Source organism: Capra hircus, chromosome 11 (genome assembly GCF_001704415.2).
Source record: "Capra hircus breed San Clemente chromosome 11, ASM170441v1, whole genome shotgun sequence".
NCBI lineage: Eukaryota > Metazoa > Chordata > Mammalia > Artiodactyla > Bovidae > Capra > Capra hircus.
The window spans coordinates 36829238-36852662 of record NC_030818.1 but is presented as its reverse complement, the minus strand read 5'-3'; the positions used below and the strand labels follow the sequence as shown (position 1 = coordinate 36852662).

Below are 23425 nucleotides of genomic sequence, written 5' to 3'. Positions count from 1 at the left end.
AGGAAAACTCAAGAAAATGAGGTAAGAGATTGAAGTACAAATCAATCTGCTAGCACAGGACAGGATCATGGTTTCCATGTTAGTGAATAAGCTAGGAAATAACGCTCCAATTCTAGAGTGACTATCTGGTTAATCATTTATTTGTATCCTCAAATCAGGTAAGTTCAAGAAAGATCTTTAAGTCACCACCACTCAAGAAACAAACTCTCCTAAGGGCAACTGAAAATTTTCCCACAGCGTTCAGTTGGCTTCATCCCCAACATCCATTTCCCTCTTCCTCTTTTCCCATTATATTACACACTTTCTAGCCAAGCTGTCTGGGTGGGACTGACCCCTCATCGGCCCCACCACTCCCCATTCCCTGCACTCCAAGATGCAGCCTGATTAGCTGATGTCAACCAGCATAACCTCTTGTGACTCCAGTGGAGAAAGGTTCTGAGAGAGGCATGTGAAACGAGCATAATCAGTCAAGCGGGTGAGGCTGATCCCAGGGCCTCGGTGGAAGCATAGCACTGGGCAATCAGAGGGGCACTTCTCTGCTGGATGTCCTTTCAGACAGATCCGGAACCTGGGGCAGCCATCCTGGGACTCCAGGACCCAAGAGCCTACCTGATAATGGTAGCCTACACCAGCAAAGCCAAAATGCAGAGAGACAGAAAATGGATCCTGGTCACACCACTTAAGCTCAGGAACAAGTCTAGGTTACAGGTGAATTTGCCTACTACTGTGTCACTTCTCTTTGTCATTTAAACTATTCCGGATTAAGTTCCTCCTCTAGGAAGTACATACCTCTTAATCACATTATACTGTTAAGGTAAAAAAAATGTGAGCTATCTTCACAATTAACAGTAAACTTACCTTTTTAAGCTGTGACTTCAATTTATAGGTCATAATTAAAGATATCAGGAAAAAAATACATAAACCTGATTTTCTCACTCAGAAATCATTTTATTTGAAATCTCAAAGTACCAGAGGCAAGATTCTGAATAAAATCCACATGGTTTACACGTATTCAGTACTGCTGACTTTTCACTGTGAGTGAGCCCCTTCCTGATCTTCAGGGCCATCACAGGACAGAACACTCCCTGCTCACCTAGGGCCCTGGTAAAAGTGTGCTTTAAGAACTGAACAGCAACAAGGGAGTGAGAAATCACAACGTAGGGGACACAGGCCTGTTAACTTGATCAATGGCAGACTTACCTGTATTAAATGTGCCCTCACCAGATTAAGCTACTGCTCTTCAGATCAAAAACTTCTGCATGTGATACAAACTAACCTTAGCCACTCAAAGTAAGTACTGTAACACGTCTGGTTAATTCATATATCACAGTCCATAAATAAACATGTTTGTTTGTATTCTGTTGATCTTTACACCAGCAGTCCCCAACCTTGTTGGCACCAGGGACCACTTTCGTGGAAGACTATTTTTCCATGGACCAGGAGTCGGGGGGATGGTTTTGGGATGATTCGAGTGCAGTACATTTGTTGTGCACTTTATTTCTAATCTAGAGCTGTTGCTGATCTTACAGGAAGTACCAGTCCACGGTCCAGAGGTTGGGGACCCCTGCCTCACACAACATGAGTTTGAACTGTGCAGGTACACTTACACACCAATTTTTTCAATAAATATATAGATACATAGTAAATGTATTTATTTCCTTATGATTTTCTTATTAACATTTTCTTCTTTTCTCCAGCTTACTTTATGGCAAGAATATAGTATATAATACATTTAACTTACAAAATTTATGTACTCGTCAACTGTTTATATTATCGATAAGGTTTCAGGTCAACAGTGGGCTATTAGTATTAAGTTCTGACAGTGAGCTATCAGAAGTTAAGTTCTGGGGGAGTCAAAAGTTAAATGTGGATTTTCGATGTGCAGCAGGTCAGTGTCCCTAACTCCCACATCGTTCCAGGGTCAACTGTATTTTTATGTCTAAGGTACAGTACACTTCAATATTCTGAAACATAAGATGTGCTAAAAACAAAACAATCTGACAAACACAGGGCAACCCTTTCTGAACGGCTATACAAACACCCTGTGCTCTGAATCATTCTGGCCTTGAGACCAACCATTCTCCAAATAGAGAACTGGCCATCTCCTGAAATGGTCAGCTTGCTCTCGTAGGACATGGTCAAGTAGATACGAGTCTATCGTGCGAGGGCAACAGACTGACTGATTTCAAAGGGATCTGTAAGGCATCTCAGGCCTCGATGATGGGGTGGGAGGAAGACCTACCTGCCAGAGCCTTGATGCGCGACCGCTCAAAGAGCCGTGCGGAGCTGTTCTCATTGTCCCAGTCGTCCACGTCCCAGCGGTTGTTGACGTCGCTGTACTGCTGCTGGATCTCAATGTTGTCGTAGTCTGTGGCTACTGTGGTCGTCATCTTGGACCGTCTCAGCTGCTCCTCCACATCAGCGCCTTCTTAGAAGTCTCTGAGAAAGAAAAGGAAAACCCTAGTCAGATATCTATTGGACCCTACAAACCTACTGAGCAGAGGTGAGCAGAAGGTAACACAGGTCCTACGTGCCAAGAGTAGGTCTCGGGAGTCCATCAGAGCTGGTTTGGAACGTCAGCAATGCCTCATAACACGTGTGTGACCTTGGCCGCAGCACTTAACATCTGAGACTCCGTTCCCCCAGACATTAAAGGGGGAAGATACTCTACAGATTGTTGAGAAGACTGAATGAGATGATAGATGTCCAACAAAGGGTGGGTTCCTCCTTCTTTCTAATGTTTAAACTTTGTAATTTTAGAGTTGCATTGAAGCTGGATGAACACCTTCCTTAGGCTTCTGAATGAACACATTTTTTTTTAATGTTTATTTACTTATTTGGCTGTGCCAGGTCTTAGATGCAGCATGTGGGATCTAGTTCCCCGACCAGGGATTGAACCTAGGCCACCTGCATTGGGAGCATGGAGTCTTAGCCACTGGACCACCAGGGAAGTCCCTGAATGAACAAATTTATTTATATTGTGTGTCACCATAAACTGCAAGCTTTTAGCTTCTCCTAGAAATTCATACAACGTGATGTGAGAGAACTAACATCACTTTATCTAACCACCTCATTTACATGTTAGAAAACTGATGCTTAATATTAAATGACATAGTAAACCTAGATAGCATATTAAAAAGCAGAGACATTAGTTTGCCAACAAAGGTCCATCTAGTCAAGGCTATGGTTTTTCCTGTGGTCATGTATGGATGTGAGAGTTGGACTATGAAGAAAGCTGAGCGCCAAAGAATTGATGCTTTTGAACTATCGTGTTGGAGAAGACTCTTGAGAGTCCCTTGGACTGCAAGGAGATCCAACCAGTCCATTCTGAAGGAGATCAGCCCTGGGATTTCTATGGAAGGAATGATGCTAACGCTGAAACTCCAGTACTTTGGCCACCTCATGCGAAGAGTTGACTCATTGGAAAAGACTCTGATGCTGGGAGGGATTGAGGGCAGCAGGAGAAGGGGACGACAGAGGATGAGATGGCTGGATGGCATTACCGAATTGATGGACGTGAGTTTGCGTGAACCCCGGGAGTTGGTGATGGTCAGGGAGGCCTGGCATGCTGCGATTCATGGGGTCGCAAAGAGTCGGACACGACTGAGCAACTGAACTGAACTGAATGACGTACTGGTGGTGTTTAACAGACATCAAAAAAATGACTAAATAATGACTGAAATTACGTATATGACTGTGTTATTACAAATTCTACTACCAACCCCAATACCCCCGCCTCAGGGGCCCAACCACGGCCACAGTGTTTTACAGGGATAAACGGGAATTCTCAGAACTTTGGTCTCAATGTTTGGCCCATTGCCATCTTTGCTTTACCACAGGGCCCTCAAGAGAGTTAGGTGAAACACATTTAGCTGTAAATATATAGTTTCTCCCTTCAATATAGCTATTATTCATTCATGGAACCAAAAATGTACTGAGGACTCAGCACATGCTCGGCACTGTTCCAGATGCCGGGATAACAGCAAACCAGGTAAGGACCCAGCACTAGCGAAGCTTACGCCCTAGTAGGGTGAGCGGGACAAACAGCACACAAGAAAAGGCAAGACAGCCGAAAGAAAATAAAATGAAGCTAGAGCGATGTGACAGAGGATAACAGCAATAACGCTGCTCAGAGGCCAGACTTAATCATTCTTGCCACAAAAAGGAAAAGATAATTATGTGAAGTGATAGAGGTCTTAGCCAATGCTACATGGTAATCATACTATATTACATAAACATATCAAAACAACATATCTTACCCCTTTTTAAACTCACAAGCTTAAACTTGTATGTCGGTTATATCTTAATTTAAAGATAAAACAGAAAAGAATGGAAGAATGGCTATTTTAGAGCTGGTGGTGGGTCAGGGAAGTCCTGAGACCTCAATGATCTTTCACACTCAGATCAAGAGGAATAACGTTCTCGCAAAGCAAATCACATATGTAAAGGCCCTACAATGAGACCAGCACAGCTTGTTGGAGGAACGAAGAGCTCGGTGTGGCCAGTCAGGTGGGCAGGGTGAGAGACAAGGAGATGAGGATACAACAGCAGGTCGGGCCAGACACGAAGGGCTGATAAGTGTGATGGAGGACACAGCAGGCTTTTAATGTAACAACCGACGTCACTGGACGAATGTCTTTAAAAGATCAATTCTGATGCTGTGTGAAAAACAGATTCTAGGAGGCAAGGATATGTGCTTAAGTTATATCGGTATAGTCAAATTCCTGCATGTTTTATATACACAACGATCTGAGTAAATTTAGAAAAAGGGAAGAGGAAGAAAGATGCATACCCTCCCCCACTTAGTTGTGGGAAAATGTCCCAAGGAAAAAGATGTTTGTCTTCTGCCCCCCTATCCTGCCCCACCTACCCCATCTTAAGATTCAAAAATTTTAAGATTTTGTACCTGGATGCTCATTTCATGAAAACCTCATTCAGTGTGCACCAAGAATAGGTACAGAGACCAGAGTTAGCAGACCCAATCGCTGGAGCTCCTGCACTTATCAAACCAGTCACCACCTGGCAATCACAAAGGGACCCCTTGAGCTGATTTTTCCCCACATATGGCACCGAACAAAGAACACAAATGCAGAAAAGAAACATTCCTCTTACTGTGCTTCAAAAGGTAGCTTTTCTCAAGTTGTAGCACAGAAGCGCATATGGCCCATGCAACCAGGTTTCTGTGGACAATAAGTTGAACTGCACCTCAAGCAGTGTAACAGTTGGTGCCAAAAGCACAGACACCCCCTCTCATCATTAGCTGTTTTCTCACAAGCTGTCGAAGAACATCACCAGCACATCCTCCATGTTCCTGAGAAGTATCGTGTCCACCTCACAACTGAGCCACGCAGCTGTAACTCAGAGTCAGCCACCTCTGCTCAAACAGAAACTTCTTGGATGGGAGTACACTCCTAGATTCCCATCAAGGCAGACATTATCATGTTAACAACATAAATTTATCAGTAGATTAATTTTAACACCTCTATTAGCAATGTATTTAAAAGATTTAATAAAAGCAGTAAAATTCAGACACCTAAGCCAATAAGTATATCTATAGAAGAATCTTACAGTTGCTTTCAACATCCACAGTCATAATCCCTTCAATAAGAAAATCAATATTGTTATGTACCATTTAACCTTGGAGATGTTAATTTTTAGGACTCCATTAAAACCAAAGATTTCTACAAAATTTTGCCTTGGAGAATACCATCTCTAAGGGGAAAAATGTGAAAGTACTATTAATTCCAAAATGTTTAAGCCAACCCAAGGTGAAATCTGACTACCACGCACCTCTTTCCAGATTTGTTTTGGCTATTTGGTGCCACCTGCTGACCGATGAGAACAAGCCACATCACTCCAGGGCAGTGACCAACCTGGGCTCCACCAACCGCCACCCCCCCCCCGCCCCCCGCCCCCAGCCAACCTGTGACTGTAGAGTAAGACCAACTACAACCCATAAATCTTCCAACCACTGACTTTTCCACAAATTCCTCAACAAGCAAGTATTGGGTCCTTGACGCAAGTTTTAAATAAGTAATTTTAAGAATATAAGCATAGGTTTTCTACATTTTCTTTTTTTCCAGTTTTTTTTGATGTGGACAATTTTAAAAGTCTTTATAGAATTTATGACAATTCTACTTCTGTTTAGTTTTTTGGCCACAAGGCATGTGGGATCTTAGCTCCTCAACCAGGGATCAAACTGCACTCCCTACATTAAAAGGCTAAGTCTTAACCCCTGGACCGCCAGGGAAGTCCCTCTAAGTTTTCTTCTTTAATGGTGTTCTTTAATAATGCCATTGCTCCTCCAAACCTCAAGAGGGGACTGGGAAACAAGAGTTCCTATGAGTCTATAAACAAAAGAAATACGATTATATTATTTTTGATTGTTTCACTTGAGCTCCTAAGAACTTGGATACCAGGGGCATTTTTTTCCTCAAAGTTCTCTGTCCAAAGACAATACCTGCGCCAAACTATAGAGTGTTCATGATGACAAAAATTTTTTAAAAAACTTCAGGGGTATGCCAAAGCTGAAAATCCCACCTCCCCATCAGGGCTGTAGTGAAAAGGTGCCTCTAGGTACTCAAGAGCGACGGCGCAGGAACCTGATGGTGAGGGAACATCAGAGACAAGGCAGGAGCGTGGACGAGCGCGTGTCCGTGACACAGGGATTCCGAAAGCCCAGCAAGCAACACACACCACTATCCTATAACCCACTTCAACAAGGGACAACAGTGTCAGCTGCGGGGCCGACTTACAGCATACATCCAGGTGTCCCCAGGAGGTCATCTATAAAGGGCTACATTTTCCCAAGGTGCTATCAGTCATGTGTCCCAAGGGCCAGTGAAGCAATCTGTACTTCAATGGCTGTGGGAAGATTAGGGCTGCCCATCTTGGAAGCCTGCCTGGTGGTCGGTCTGCCATCAGAAAAGCTGGAGAGGACTGTTTAAGGCTGGCGTGAGATAAAACCACCCCCACTGCTGAGAGGGGTTCTCACTGCCTCCCTGGCTCAGTGAGGGCCTGAATTCCAACTTGATCACCACAGCAGGAATCCACTAAATAGTCCTTGAGTGAATAAAAATCACTGATACCCTAGATGTTATATGAATAAAACCCATGTCTTCTGTGGCTACATATTGGGAAGATAATTAGAAGGGCTTCTCTGCTCTTCTCTTACCATGTGAGAGTGTGCGTGTGCGTGTTTAAGTAAGAAACAAGTTAAAGAGCCAAGCCCCCTCCACAAATTAGTCTGCTCTAATCCTCTGTCCTACTCTAATTCCTATGAACTGGAATTTCCCAAAATACAGACGTTCCACAAAGCTTTACCATTTTCTACTTCACGAAGAAGGCAACTTTATTCCTTCAAGCTGGCAAAGACAGAAACAGATGAGGAAACTATTACTGTAGCCCTACGAGGCCAAGAGGTGCCGCCAGCTCTGGCCTGTGTGGCCACAAGGTCACAAACAACAGAAAAGAAACTGGAGCTTCACCACTCCCAGCTTCGGGAGTTGAGTTATTAGTTCTCCTCCTCTTTGAAAGTCAACACCTGGCAAAGTCTAGAGGGAAAACATGATCTGTTTATTTTCCAAGGTACCAAATCTATTTTCCCTGTCACATGGGTATTAGATCAACGCACAGGGTTTTGTTCTTTACGGTTTATCTCCAGGTTTCCTTCCAATGCCCTCTACTGTTTTGCGGGATGATGTTATCCACTGCTCTGTGCCAACAATCACTCCCCAGACGGCTAAGGGCAGAGTCTCCTAAGGATCACCAAGTCAGTGTCTACAACTAAACTCATTCTTTCCTCCAAACCCCATGTACTGCTCTCTCACTCCCTCACCGAACGACACCTCATTTTCTTCACCGACCTCAGCTAGAAACCTTGCAGTCAGTCTTCACTTTTCTCTCCTCCCATATTCAGGCCCCCAGGTTCCCTGCACCTCCTGAAAAATCTTAAATTGGCTGAAGCAATAGTTTCTCATTCCAGCGCCTCACCTCTGATTTCAACCCCCAATCCACTCCCCTTACACTGACGCCAGAGGGACCTTTCTAATATGTGATCCTAACCACTTGATTCCCACGACTAAAATCCACCAAATGCCCCCAACCCTCAGAATAATAAATCCATCTGCCTTCTGAATAACGCCCAGAACCCTTTGAAGAGAAATGAGAACGTCTGTGAGGGGCCAGCCCAGCTCTCCAGCCTGGTTTCAGTATTCTTCTCCTCAAGTGTTACAATTCCTGAAGGAACAGTCACACTCTGGTCTCACCTCTAAACTACCGCCTAGAACAACTCTTTGCTCTTCCCACAAATGCTACCTGAGGTGTTAGCTCATCCCGGAAGCCACACCTGGTGCTTCCTCCACCACCACCACCCAGTCTGAGTTAGGCAACCCACCTATGTCTTCCCTCCTAGACTTCTCATATACCTCCACCCTATCACTATAAGACCGCTTCGTAATTTCAAAACATCTATTTACTAACCATCAGCAGGACACAGGCTCTTAAGTTCAAGTCTCCATCACAATGTCCTTATATTTCTCAACTCCCAGCAAGGCACCTAGAAGCATTAAGTATGGACTGGCTGGGTGAGTGGGAGACTGGATGGAGGATGGGAAGGTGAGGCCACAGAAGCAACGGCAATTCAAGCTGCCACACTGGTACCATCTCCATCAGTCATATAAACCCAGAACACACACTCTCCTGAGCTAGAGAGATCTGCTTGGCTCTCTGCTTTCAAGGCAGTCACACTTTTAGACTAGGCTATTAATGAAAATGAACATGCATTTAATAAAGCGCTTCTCTACACACATATTAAAATCTATATTTCCCTTTTTAATTTAGTTTTTGTCCATGAAAGTAATTTATTTTTTTGTCCCAACTACTCAGATATCAAACAGCAAAGCAACAAAGAGAGAATAAATGGAATTTCCACTGGCGCTACATACATGCACAAACACACTTCATTAGTACCCAATATTAATTAAAGACTTAAATAAACTAAATAAAGAAGAAGGTGACTTAACATTTGCCAACCCTTTTTGAGGAGGAAAACCATATGCTAACCATTACTTCAACAGGACTCACAAATCCAAATGTTCTTTAGACACTTATAAAAACCCTCTCACTTTGCTAAAAAAAAAAACTTGAAAAAGGATACACTGGACTGCTGGTGGTCTCATCTTAAAAAAAACAAAAAGATCTTGCTCTGGGACTCTGGAGGGACCACACTACATCTGAAAGGTTCCAGGAAGGGACCTCTGAGAATGCTGCCTCAACCCACTCAATTCTTCAGTGGCCAGAAAGCAAGAGAGTCACACCCTGTTCACAAGTTTGCCCCCGAAGCTTTCTGCAGTGCAGCACGTGTCAGCCAAGAGGGAGGAGTCTCTGCAAGAAGCCACACCTGGAATCACTGTGATGAATAAGTCTGGCTAACCAAGCATTGCTCAGGTTCATGGAGCCAGTCAGAAGTCGATCCTAAACAACACTGTCTGTTCACCAACACCAGGACACCCAGGAAAAGTCCTAGCGTGATAGCTGACAACATAAGAAAAGGCACACAAAGTTCTTCAGAAATGTTTACCATTCATTTTTGTGATTATCTAGTTTACTTGAAACTTTTTATGGAACACATCTACTGTACAAAGAGTATGATACAGCTGCATAAAGCAGCCAAAATTCATTGACTCAGACCATTTTGAGAGGGAAGGGTGCTCAAAGACCTGTTTAAACTTAAATCTCACTAACAAAGGCGGTCTTCAAATACTCTATAGTCATCTTAACATCCATCTGCTCTACTTATCAGTGACAGAGTATGTTAAAATCTACAACCATGATTGTGGATTAACAGACTTTCCTTGTAGCTCCCTGGATACATGCAAAATCACAATTATCTTCTTGGTGGGTTGTCAACATTATGAAATATTCTATTTTATCCCCATGCATATATTAATTCTACTTTTATTGATAGTAATATTTGCCTGTCCCTCCCCACCCCCATTCTGCTCTTTAAAGTCATTTTGTTTTAGGTCTGTCTCTTATTTTTTATTCTAATCCAAGAGTCTGTCATTTAGTGGGCAAATATAACCCATGTACATTTATTACGATTACTCCTATATTTGAAGTTTCAACCAAATTATTTTGCTTTCTATCTTAATTAACAAAATATGGACACTGGGGCCTGAAGACCTAAAACAATAGGATCAAATCGTACAGCCATGAACCCGACATCTGTAATTTTTTATCACCACTGAAGCTAGAGCCATTAGAATCATCTAATCTTTAAAATGCAGAGAGCTGATGAGGCTAGCAATCAATGAGAACTCTGTCTCTGCTCTATCTCTCTCTGCTAAGTTGCTTCAGTAGTGTCCGACTCCGTGAGACTGCATAGACGGCAGCCCACCAGGCTCCCCTGTCTCTGGGATTCTCCAGGCAAGAACACCGGAGTCGGTTGCCATTTCCTTCTCCAATGCATGAAAGTAAAAAGTGAAAGTGAAGTCGCTCAGTCGTGTTAGACTCTTTGCAACTCCACGGACTGCAGCCTATCAGGCTCCTCCACCCATGGGATTTTCCAGGCAAGAGTACTGGAGTGGGTTGCCATTGCCTTCTCCGAATGAGAACTCTAGTACTATTAAAAACAATTTAGCACACCCATGATGGATTCATGTTGATGTATGGCAAAACCAACACAATACTGTAAAGTAATTAGCCTCCAATTAAATAAATTTATATTATATTTTTTTAAAAAACTAATTTTTTTGCTGGCTTACTTTATGCTGAGCATGGTGCTTTATTTGCTTTTTCATTTAGTCATCACCAGTAACCTTCAGAGGTAGATACCATTATTGCCTTATTTTATAGATTAATAAATTTATTAATTAAATAAATTAATATTTATTTAATTATCCATTAATTGCTCTGCCAGTGGTGGTGGAGTAAGGAACTGAGGAAGCCAGGAGGGTTTGAACCAAGTATTTATGACTACATGAATGAATAAATAGCTTGTGCTTTGAGGAACAACCCTTTAATAGTGATCCGTATCAGAAAACTATCTAATGGACCCAAAGTTCTTTAATAAATAAGAAAACAGATTAGCCTCCTTCAAAGCCTAATTACCATGTAAGGCAGGCAACTCACGTAGCCAGGTGTCCTAGCTCATGTATTCCCAAATGGGGACAATATTTCCCAAAGAATGAAAATTCACTTGGGAGTTGGGGAGAAAAACTTTCTTTCATGTAAGCACAGATATGGTATATCTGTGGTATTAAAATTTCATCGGCATTAAAAATTCAGACTATCTAAAAGACTTCTGGTAAAGGAAAGGAATATGAAAAACAGGTTAAGAACCCACTGTCCAGGCTAAAGAAAACGTGTGTATTACCTCGAAGCAAATGAAGACTTGAAGGCAAGGCCTTAGGAGACAAGAGCGTAAGAGCACATTACTTTGCACTAAAGAATTGGAATTTCATACACCATGGGTCCCATTCATCAGTCTCTGATGTAAAAACCCACAGGAGGTGACTCCTGCCTCACACTAGCATAAGCAGTTCAGGGAAGCGCTGATGGCTTAGCCATCTTCTGTCTACAACACTCAGAGACTAAAGCACTCACGACAAACCTTCTGCTACACACTGAACGTTTGCGCTCCCTCCCCCCAGAATTCACACGTTGAATCCTGACACCCAGTGTGATGGCATTTGGAGCTGGGCCTTGGGAGGTGATTAGACCACCTAATGGAGTTATAAGAGAAAGCCCAGAGTGTAGGCATTCCTTCCATCATGTGAAGACACAGCAGGATGACAGCAGTCTATGGACCAGGAAGCAGGCCCTCACCAGACACCAAACGTGCCAGCACTTTGATCATGGACTTTCCAGCCTGCAGAGCTACGAGAAATAAATGTTGTTTATATGCCACCCAGACTATAATATGTTGTAGCAGCAGCCCACACAGACTAAGACTATTTCATTCCTAATATTCAGAAATAACTTCTTTACTATCCAGATGACAGATGCCACTGGAAGGCCAGCTCTAATTTTATGAATAAAGTCCTAGAGACACATTTTATTTTCTAATTGGGCAAGTTAAAACAGGTTCTCTACTTGGAGGAGCAAAATTAACCCTTACTATAAAGAAAATTACATATTTTAAAAGATTCACTATCAGAAGATACACTGACCATAATTCATTTTATAACAATCTGTTTAAAATGTCACATCAAGGTGGCTTAAAAACTTATCATTACGATACAGTATGGCCAAGAATATTATTCTCTAAGGAAAATTATAATGTAGGGGGAATAACAAGGCATCTCCCTGACCCTCCATTTTATAAACTTCACAATGAACAGTGAAATTATAAACAGATTTATTATTTGAGTGTCTTTAAACAAAAGAAAAATTCTTATATACTGCATAGAAATTTATCCTCATGTACTATTCATACATTTAAATTTTAAACAAAGTACCTTATTTCTTTTCTCTACCTTCATAGGATACTATCTAGATTCTAAACACAAATTTGTAAGGTCTAAAATTTTTTTAACACTAGCTTTATTTCAAAAAAAGACTTGCAAAAGTAAGGTCAGCTTTTCCCGTATCTATCTACAAGCCTGAAAATCACCTAATGTGAACCAATTGAAAACATTAAAAAATAATTCCTATTAAAATACAAGGCTTCTTCATATCCTTTACAGTTATCCTTTTTTTTGTTGTTGTTCTATTAACATAGAAAGGCAATTACAATTGAAATCATTAACTCAATGCAGACCTAACATCACGGTCTTATAGCCAACGTGGAGTTTCTGAGCCACTATAAATAACCACTTTGGTCTTACTTTTACTTCCAGATAGTTTTAAATTACATTAGGATGTCGGTCTAAGGGTACTGCTGCCAAAACACCAATCCTGACTTTGAGTGAGCCTGCCATTTCACAGTCTTATTCTTTGGGAAACTGTATCAGGTATGAGTGCCTGAACAACAGAGGAGCAATAACGTGCTATCTGGAAGCTTCTACTTCTAGAACAGCCCATTGCCAAAATCCTCTGCAAATCTTATCAAGTGAAAACGCATATCTCAATTTTCTGGAATAATGATCAAATGACAGAAAAATGTAAAACCACAATGCAAGGCAATGCTACAGGAAATGATGAACAAGGCACACACACTAAGATCCATGAGAGCTGGGGTCCTCCCTGTCCTGCTAACCTTCATACCCTCAGCACCAGCACTCAGGCCACCGCAGAGGCTCAAAAACAATGGTGAAAGAAAACGGCACGAGGTGTGGGCAGTGTCACCAAGGAACATTCTAATGCTGGGGCACAATGCCTCCTTCTGCCTAAATTATATGAGTCCTGGATCAGGATAAACTGTAATTGTTATGTAAGGGGTGACAGTCTCCTAACTCAGATTCATTTAGGAAAGAATGAATCTTTATAAGAAATTTCTTTTCAACTCGCAAAGTATGAAGGGTCCTCTCTGGACAGGAATGGAATAATCACAAATTTCACAGATCTCATTCGGGATAAATAAACATACTGATCTTAAATATGTCATATTCTGAGAATCATTCCCCTTTGCAAAATGCCTAAGATCTTAGGCTTGTCTAATAATACCAATTTCAAAAGGTTTAAATATTATAATATGAATTCAATTGTCTTGAAGAGCAGTTCAAACAAACCTCACTGCTTGCATTTATACTTTAGCAGCAAACCCTCCCCTCTGCATGGCTGGTAAATGTTTCCCAAACTATTTAGAAATCTGCAACTTTTCAAATAAACAAAATGAGTAAAGGTTGGCCTATGATACTTGAAAAGGAAAAATGACATCAATCCCGGAAAGAAACATTCAAATAATCCCCATTTTAACAGGATCAAACCTCTACTACCAAAATTTGTCTAAACTTTCTCAATTTGGAAAAAAAAAAAAGTTTGTTCTTTTTTAAAAAAAACAAAAACAAAAAAAACTTTTAACAATAAAGACTGAAATCCATACGAATCCTACACCTTACAGTTTAAAACTTGATTACGAAGGTCCTCAGCACCAAGCTTGGTAACAAAGGTCAGTTAAAGCAAATGTGGAGATTCCCTTTTGCTTTTGGTAATATTTAACCACTGATATTGGGCTTCCCAAGTGGCCTTAGTGGTAAACAACCCATCTGCCAATGCAGGAGACGTAACAGACACAGGTTCAATCCTTAGGCTGGGAAGATCCCCTGGAGGAGGGCATGGCAACCCACTCCAGTATTCTTGCCTGGAAAATCCCATAGACAGAGGAGCCTGACAGGCTACAGTCCACAGGGTCGCACAGAGCTAGACACGACTAAGTGACTTAGCATGGCACAGGAGAAAAAGGAGGCACCCTGGTTAAATCACTGCCTACGCTTAGAATCACAGAGGATCTCTCTGATACAGAACCAAGTGTGCTTTCATTATAGGTGACCAGACACAAGCACACACATCCACTGAAGGGCCAAGCCATAACCCAATCATGCCAGCAACCCAATGTTCCAAACTGGGCAGAAAGGCAAAGCAGCAAGCACAACCTGTCCATATTTTCCTTGGCTCCCCCTCTATTGCTCAAATTACTTCAAAATGAAAATGAGGTCTTAGCTGGTGAAGTCCTCAATCAGGTTCAAAAGCAAAAGCACACCAAGGATACACTCTACAGCACAGGGAATTATAGCCATTACTTGAAATAACTTAGTTTCTGTTGTTTAGTTAGTTGCTCAGTCGCGTCCAACTCTTTGCAACCCCATGGACTGAAACACGCTAAGGTTCCCTGTCCTTCAGCATCTCCCAGAATTTGCTCAAACTCATGTCCATTGAGTCAGTGATACCATCCAACCATTTCATCCTCTGTCGCCCCCCTCTCTTGCCCTCAATCTCTGTCAGCATCAGGGTCCTTTCCAATGAACCAGCTCTTCACATCAGACGGTCAAGGTAATTGGAGCTTCAGCATCAGTCCTTCCAATGAATATTCAGGGTTGATTTCTTTTAGGATTGACTGGTTTGATCTCTTTGCGGTCCAAGCATCAATTTTTTAGAGCTCAGCCTTCTTGATGGTCCAACTCCCACAACCACTCATGATTACTAGAAAAACCATAGCTTTGACTATACCAACCTTTGTCAGCAAAGTGATGTCTATGCTTTTTAATATACTGTTTGTCATACCTTTTCTTCCGAGGAACAAGCGTAATAACCTATAATGGAGTATAATCTACAAAAATACTGCATCACTATGCTACATACCTGAAACTAACATAATACTATAAATTAACTATACCTGAATTAAAATATTGATAATTTAAAAAAAATTTTTTAAGGAGAGAATGCAAAGGAAACCAGGAACCTTTCCTGTTCCTGCAGTAGAAGGATACAGGCTTAAAATAATAAGAATCAGAGGATCCAGACAGCTTTGAATTTCTTTAAGAGTTCTCTGGTGATGTGATTTTGGAAGCTGTATTTTTAAATTTCTTATCTGACCAGAGTCAAGCCTGTACTGTCATCTCCTTGTTATGTGATTAATAACATTTTTAAAATATATTATTAATAAACCAATTTTCTACTTCCCAAAATATCTACAACATAACACACACTTTGTTTTTCCTTCCTCCAAACACTTTCAAAGAAGTTTGCTGTTTCTTTTGTCAAACTCAGCAATGGAGTAAAGAATGAACAGGACAGGAGGACAATTCAGAGAACTGGAGGGAATCAAATTATGTTAGCATCCTTTGATTCTGTGCAGACAGAAAATGGAGTGGGCACCTCAGCAGTGGCTCGATTTTTAGTGGTGTCTGAGAGAACTCTAAAGCTGCCTTTCCTGCATTAAATGCAAATTTCAACCCAGAAAGTATCCGAATTAGGAAGGCTTTCTTTTTTAAAATATTCATTTATTTGGCTGTGCCATGTCTTAGTTGTGGCATGTGGGATCACGTACGTACCCTGACCAGGGATCAAACCCGGACCCCCTGTGCTGGGAGTGCAGTCTAGCCACTGGGCCACCAGGGAAGTCCCAGGAAGGCTTTCTAATCTCCTATCAGCAGAGACGCTCTCTCTCAATCATTTGCGACCTTAAAGATAGGGACAACTGACAAATAAGAACCAAGTCAGCCTAAACATTCCTTTCTCCAGGAAGGCTCTTCTGAAGCCCCCAGCCCAGGGCATCCTGTTAAATCTTTTCTTCATTGCATGTACCAAGACTGTTTAAAAAATTACCTGTTAAAAGATTAGCTCACCTTATTTACCATACTCTCTATGAATTACTGGTATCTCTTTTTAGCAACATATCCCTAGGTATAATGCTTAGCACATGGTAGACAATAGGTAAACATTTAATGAATAAAGTTCATATGGAAAAAATTTTAATCGTCCAACGGTATTAGATGCACTTTCCCTAACAGAGCAGCTGTATCAGGAAGAAAAAATTTCCAGTTTCTCCAAAGGTGAAGTTGCTCAGTCGTGTCCGACTCTTTGCGACCCCATGGACTGTAGCCTATCAGGCTCCTCTGTCCATGGAGTTTTCCAGGCGAGAGTGCTGGAGTGGATCGTCATTTCAACTTTGTTCAAATTAAAGCCATAAACAGTAAAAACTCAAACAAAACTGAAACAAATCTCCTAACAATTATCTACATTTTACATTTTCTACTATACTTATAACATTAAATTTTTTGATTTCCCATAATCACCAAAGGAAAACTTCAAATGGCAACATCAAATTTCTATCTCAATTACAAAGGCTGATTTCCCAAGTCAAGTCTATTGCTGGCTGAATAGCAATACTCAAAGAGGGCTGACTGCAAAACTAAAAGGTAGTGGGAGAGATTCAAAGCCTAGCGCCCAGGCTGGTCAACACTTTCCTCATCATCAGAGGCACACTCAGCAACACAGAGGACCCTGGACCAAGAAGGGGCTCGTAAGTGTTTAAGAACACATCCTACATTTAGATTTTTTAATTACCCAAAGTTAGAAGAGGTGAAAACTGACAGCAGTGCAAAGAAAACATGGTCAGCTCAATAGGAAGCACCAGCAGAAGGTAGGGCAACTGTCAGAAATAAAATAATCACCAAGGGTTCTGAGCAGCTCAGAATGTCCAGAAGCGGGCAGCCAGGCTGTAAGACACCTTGGGAGTCCAGGCCAAAACTTAGGACCCCCGAGGGGAAAACACTCTTAAAGCGACACCAGACAACTCTCTTTAAGTAGCTTAGGAGCTCTCATGTGGGCACTGGCACAGACTCCTTGGCAGGCTGTGAGCAACAAATTTATAGTGACTCAGGGTTAGAAGGAGCTTTCTAACAACTAGAGCTGTCCAAAAATGCAAAGGGCTGGCCAGAGAGCAAGGGAGTTCACCAGCATCAGCAGAGGCTCACCCGGGGTGGGTAAGTATCGTTTGACGGAGCAGCCGCAGCGGACTGAGTACTGGGTGCAAAGAGGGGCTGCAGGAATTCCAACATCCCTTTCAACTAACAGGCCTCTGTGATTTGGTTAACCACAAAGTGTTCACCGTTCTTCTGATCACACATTGTAGTAATAACCACCGTGCTCACAATGTGGTTCTCCAGGCATGCACCATACCCCCTTCCATGGGGCTGAGCATATTCCAAAAGAATGGTTTTGCCTATTTTTAACTGAATCTTTTATTACTTTAATTACAACCATTCTTTGTTGGGGTGTTTTCATATTAAGAGAATGTCTGCATTCTCTTTAAAACAAAAGTACTCTTCTGCAAACATTTATAAACATTCACATTGGGTTTCACAATCCCATGGAAAAAAATGAGCAAAAGGTTTTGAGAATGCCTTTTATATTTTAATGAAAACATTAATTTTAAGAGTACCACTGGAAATATTTATCATATTTTATTAGGTAAGTTTATACTCTTTAATATCACAGGTAGCAAGTAAAACATCTGTTCATTAAAAAAAAAAAAAACTTTTCCTTAGAAAATACTCCCCGTGCTAATGTGACATATTTTTGAGGGCATTATTACTGAGTCAGGGATTTTGTCCTTCACAAAAAGTGGAGACATTCCTGCTATCTGAACAGATGTGAAAACGCAAAAATTTTTTATCTAAGGAAGTCACAGAACATCACGATATGAAACAGCTTGTGCGTTATAATTCTTCTGTTGATACAACTTATATGAAAACCTTTCCTTGATTCTTCAGTCTGGGAAAGAGACTGTACCTGCATTTCAAATTTCTCTAAGAAATTCCTCTGTGATTCTCCTGATCAGAGTTTTGCTCTAACGGAGGGGACTGGACTGCATCAGTCCCAGCCACTGCACTTAAAGGTGCTCACATACCCAGCATCAGTCACTTTGCAGATTAGTTCTGACATAAGGATGGGGATACTTAGAAGATGAGCTGGTGACAAACCAAATAAACAACCCAGGTACCACACTGCTGCCAAACTGGTTTTATTTGGGCTATTTTAAAATGCAGTTCCCAGAAGCATCCTCATCTCACCCATTTTCTATAGGCAGATCATGTCTGAAAAAAAGTGAACGTATATATTTGGAAGAATCAAGAAAACACAAGAAAGCCATTCACTGCAATCACACTAAGCTATGGGACAATGAAGGCATTTAGCAGTTCCTAAGCCAGAAGCTGGTTGGTTTTGCCTTATAGTGATGGGTCTCTAGGGCTTCCCTTACGGCTCAGCTGGTAAAGAATCCGCCTGCAATGAGGGAGACCTGAGTTCGATCCATGGGTTAGGAAGATCCCCTGGAGAAGGAAAAGGCTACCTACCACTCCAGTATTCTGGCCTGGAGAATTCCATGGACCATATAGTCCATGGGGTCACAAAGTTTCAGACTGGTCTCTAACACTGATGCGCTTCTTGAAAAGAACTGACTGATACATTCAAAGACAGAAAAAGAAGGCCTGTTTGTAAGACCAGTGATGAGAGCATGGGTCAACACGGTGACCTACAATGATGATCATTCTCAAGCTTATGGAGACTTTTTGCATCTTCACCTTGGATACTTTGAAATTCCTCAGATTCTCTGAGGGACTAGGGAGCCGTTGTCAAGATTTCTCTAAAATGCATGTTGCCCCACACTGGTCTGTAGAAGGACGACAGGGAGTGTGCTGGTCTTCTTTGCATGCTCTGACTGCAAAGGCACTAAGCAAGTGAGCAAACAGACCCCTCACATGACGCCTAGTCTTCCGTGTACACAGAGTGTTGAAAGATTGGCCGAGTTCCCGCGAGATCATTCTCCTGTCTCCAGATAGAAAGAAACAGAGTGAAATACATCAGAATGGAGACTCCAGCCTCTGGGGGCAGGTGGAGATTGGATGACCAGGGTCCAAAAATGTCTCTTCTTTTAAACCAATAAGCTCAGTAGAATAAGCTCTACACGGGAACAAGATTTGTTTTAAACTCTGGGATCACTACCAGAAGACTAAGAATGTACTCAGTTGCTGAAACCCTTCTTAGTGGAAAATCCAGTGCCAGTTTCGCAGGCAGGGAGGGTCGGCTCATGCCGACAGAGGGAACGTGCAGTGCTGATAAGTGCTTTCTCCTCAGAGGCGAGCTGGCTGCTGTGTCAGCCCCAGAGTCTGTGCAGAGCTCCCTCTTGACTGAGAGAAGGCACAGCCAACAAACACGCACCCTCTTCAACCTGACTGCTCACCACTCACACACTCTCCAGGAACTCTCTCTCTAAAGTTCCAGAAAGTTCCTGCTAACCAGCTCCACAGGCTTTCCAGGTGAGGGATGAGGAGCCCCCTCCCCCTTGCTCTCAGCGTACATTTCAAAAAGAAGAAGAAAATAAAATCGGCAAGGCCAGTACCTGCCCTTGGTGTTGCACTGAGGGAGAGTTTTCATTAACACGTCTCTGAGGGCTGAAAGCCCATTAATCCAGGACTGTGCGGACAACGCTGGCCGGGGGCTGTCACCTGCTCATATGCATTCTGGCTCAAGACACACTCTCTGAAGCGAGTATTTATCTGACTTCCTCTAAACGGCAGGAGGTCTCTTCCATCTCTGCTGTGCTTCTCTTGCCAGAAATAGACAGTGAGGTCAGGAGCAGCCTCTCTGATGTAAACCAGCTCCTCACAGAGCAGCAGGTGGGAGGCAAGGAAATCAGACCACTCTGGCGGCCTGACCACCCCACAGCAGCTCAGCACACGCCCCCCAGCGCAGCCTACAATTCTCAGGTCCTTGTGCCCGGCTCCTAGAGTCACAAACCTTCACATCAGCTTCTCAATGACAGAAGAGGTAAGGCATTCAGGTCCAGAGAGCACAAAATCACCAGCTTCCCCCATCACGGCCACAGTCTCCCTGGGAGGGGTGTGGGTGCAGGGTCACTTCAAAGGCCAGTGAGTACTTTAAATAAAGGATGTGTGAGTTCTCCAACTGACACCCTGAGAATAAAAACACACACGTTTTCCTTTCCTTCATTTGCTCCATTTCTCCAAGTTCCACATTTGGAAACAGATACTGTCATATTACAAGAATAGACGGCAGGTCTGGAAATGAACCAAAGCTCTTTAGTCCAGTCTTGCTTTACAATGCAAATGTTTTTCTATCACACATTCCAAAATATGCTGATCATCAACTGCAGCACAAATTTTCAGGAAGCTATACATACTTACCAAAATTTCTTCAAACTTTCCTCAAGAAAAGTCTCCATGCACATAAACTGCTCCATGCCCCTGGCTTCCTCTCCTCTCACAACTCCCCAGTCCCCCTCCTTCGTGATCTCCTCTCCTCTAGGGTAGGGGGCTTCTACCCCCGGGTGGAATGCCTGGTGTGAGCAGACAGGGTGAGCCGGGTCACCACCCCCAGCACCACAGCCCACCGCACGGCTAGAGCACCCATCTGCTGGAGCAGTAACCACCAACATGAAGTACAGGTGAAGAGGGCCTTGCAGACAAAGCCTCAGACATGAGAAGAGCTGGAAACGACCAACTCAGAGTGCACATGGTCCATCCCCTCTCATTGGATACCACACGCCTGCACCTTGTTGACCAGCAGGTTAGCACTTAATTGGCTTAAATTATCCTTAATGGACATATACAGCATTAGCCACGGTCAGTTATAGCAAACACTGTGCCTAATTAATACATACTGTTCCCTAAAAGAGAAGGAAGCATCTGGGAGATGCAGGAGGGGACTGGCTATTTGGTGGTAAACACCAAGTGGTCCGGAAGCTACCATCTCATTTAGCTAATTACAAATCTGTTTCTGGGGCGGGGATCCAGGATAGAGGGCAGAAGAACCTGAGGCAGTTCACCTCCCTTCTCACTGAGGAATGAGGTAGCTCCCGTGGGAAAACAGGGGGGGTTCTACTTGGGGGAAAGGGACAGGGAGCTCAAGGCCCTGTCCTCTGCACTGGGTCCTGTTTTCCGAAGTTTCCTGGCCTGACTCTGCGCAGGGTAGTCCAAGGGCCTTTGGGGAAAGATCACCAGGGATCTGCAATCAGAGACTCTGCCGTCCCTTCCAGAAACCAATTACCCCACATTCAGGTCAGAACCTGGAGAAGGCAATGGCACCCGACTCCAGTACTCTTGCCTGGAAAATCCCATGGACGGAGGAGACTGGAGGGTCGGACACAATTGAGCGACTTCACTTTCACTTTTCACTTTCATGCATTGGAAAAGGAAATGGCAACCCACTCCAGTGTTCTTGCCTGGAGAATCCCAGGGACGGGGGAGCCTGGTGGGCTGCCGTCTGTGGGGTCGCACAGAGTCGGACACAACTGAAGCGACTTAGCAGCAGCAGCAGGTCAGAACCAGGGGAGGCTCGGGACAGGTAACCCAGAGGCTCCAGGCCTCGGCTGCCTCGTCTATAAAGAGAGAGGACTGGGCCAGAACAGCAGTTCCCAGCCCTGTGCACACATTACAATCACTTTGGGTGATTCTGTGATTAAATTAGACTCAGGCAGCAGGATCTGTAAAATGTCTGACTCTTTGCAATACCATGGACTATACAGTCCATAGAATTCTCCAGGCCAGAATACTGGAGTGGGTAGCCTTTCCCTCCTCCAGGGGATCTTCCCAACACAGGAATCAAACCCAGGTCCCCTGAACTACAGGCGGATTCTTGACCAGCTAAGCCACAAGGGAAGCCCAAGAATATTGCAGTGGGTAGCCTATTCCTTCTCCAGCAGATCTTCCCAACCCAGGAATCGAACCAGGGTCTCCTGCACTGCAGGTGGATTCTTTACTTAAGTGTTGAGAATAATGGATCAACTAGAACCCTTTCTAACTTAGAAAAAAAAATTCCTAAGCCCCAAATATCCATGAAGTCATCTGCACTCCTCCCCTTAAAGGGCAGTGCATGGGGATTTAAAAAGTGAGTGCACTGCTAAGTAAGGCAAGTACTGTCAAAGCCATCCCGGCCCCAGGAACACGGGATGAGCTCGGAGGGCTGTAGCCGCCCTGAAGGATCTTGAAGTTTCCAGTCAGCTCTGAAATGTGGACACTGTATTTGGGATCTAGATTCTCTTCCCTATGCTGCCTGAAACATGAGTCTCACAATAAACTATATCTTCAACGAAAATGTTGTGGTTATTTTAAATAAGTCTTCAGCTAACAAATGAGACTGTTTGCCATTGTTGATTTGTTTTTAAACAAAGAATGAAAAACTGCTTAAGCATTCGTTCATCTCCTCACTTTCAGTGGATAACAGACCACAGAAAAAAGCATAAAACAAGTCCTAAGAAATGAACAATTAACATAACAAAAAACTGAAAAGAAGTATAATACCAAGATGCCAAAAATACTGATTACATTTCAATCACTATTTGCGCTTTCATCTGGAAAACATCCTCCGCTGGAAAGTACCCAGGGTAACAGCTGCATTGCTTTTTTGACTTTCACAAACACTCTAAAAGTTAGCCAGAACTCTGGACTGGCTGACATCCAGGGTTTTATTATTATGTACCATTAGTTCATAGTGAGAAACGTGGGCTAGGGAATGGAGAAAGCGAAGTTAACAACAGGGGCTTCGTAATCGTGTGCAGATGTCAACGTTTCTGAAGCTTTATTTGCCAGAGAATGCCTCCCACATTACTTCCATTACCTGGAGGCTTTATTAATTTAATTAGGTAATTACAAACGTTGTATTTTTAGGTCATCTTTTAGATACTTAACGTTAAACACTTTTTCTTATGTCAGTGGCTGGGCCATGCTGACGTTTTAATAGTTTTCATATGTAATGCAAACTGGTCAGTATTCTTCCCCTCTTGCTCCACTTTTTAGCAAGTGCAGAAAACAAATCAACAGACCGACAACCAGTCCCCTTCTTTCCTTATGTCTTTTATTGTAACATCAATTATGGCTCAAAAGACTCTCACTTTTAGTAACTTCATACATGTTGGGGCTTGTATCATTTTCTTGAAAAGTTTATAAAAGCCAAATGGAGTGGTACAAGTCCAGTACAGACTTCTCAATCTCATGAACCTCTAAAGCTAAACAAACAACAA

At 42.7% G+C, this 23425-nt stretch overlaps 1 protein-coding gene across 2 annotated transcripts in view; it reads right to left on the bottom strand.

Annotated features, from left to right (window-relative positions):
• Positions 1–23425, bottom strand: part of SPTBN1 (spectrin beta, non-erythrocytic 1) — a 210708-nt gene that overhangs the window by 145184 nt on the left and 42099 nt on the right. For both annotated transcript variants that reach the window (XM_018055241.1, XM_018055242.1), the window contains exon 2: positions 2243–2439. In XM_018055241.1, coding sequence (XP_017910730.1) covers positions 2243–2390 — 148 coding nt within the window. In that variant the 5' untranslated portion in view covers positions 2391–2439. The remainder of the gene's footprint in view (positions 1–2242; positions 2440–23425) is intronic.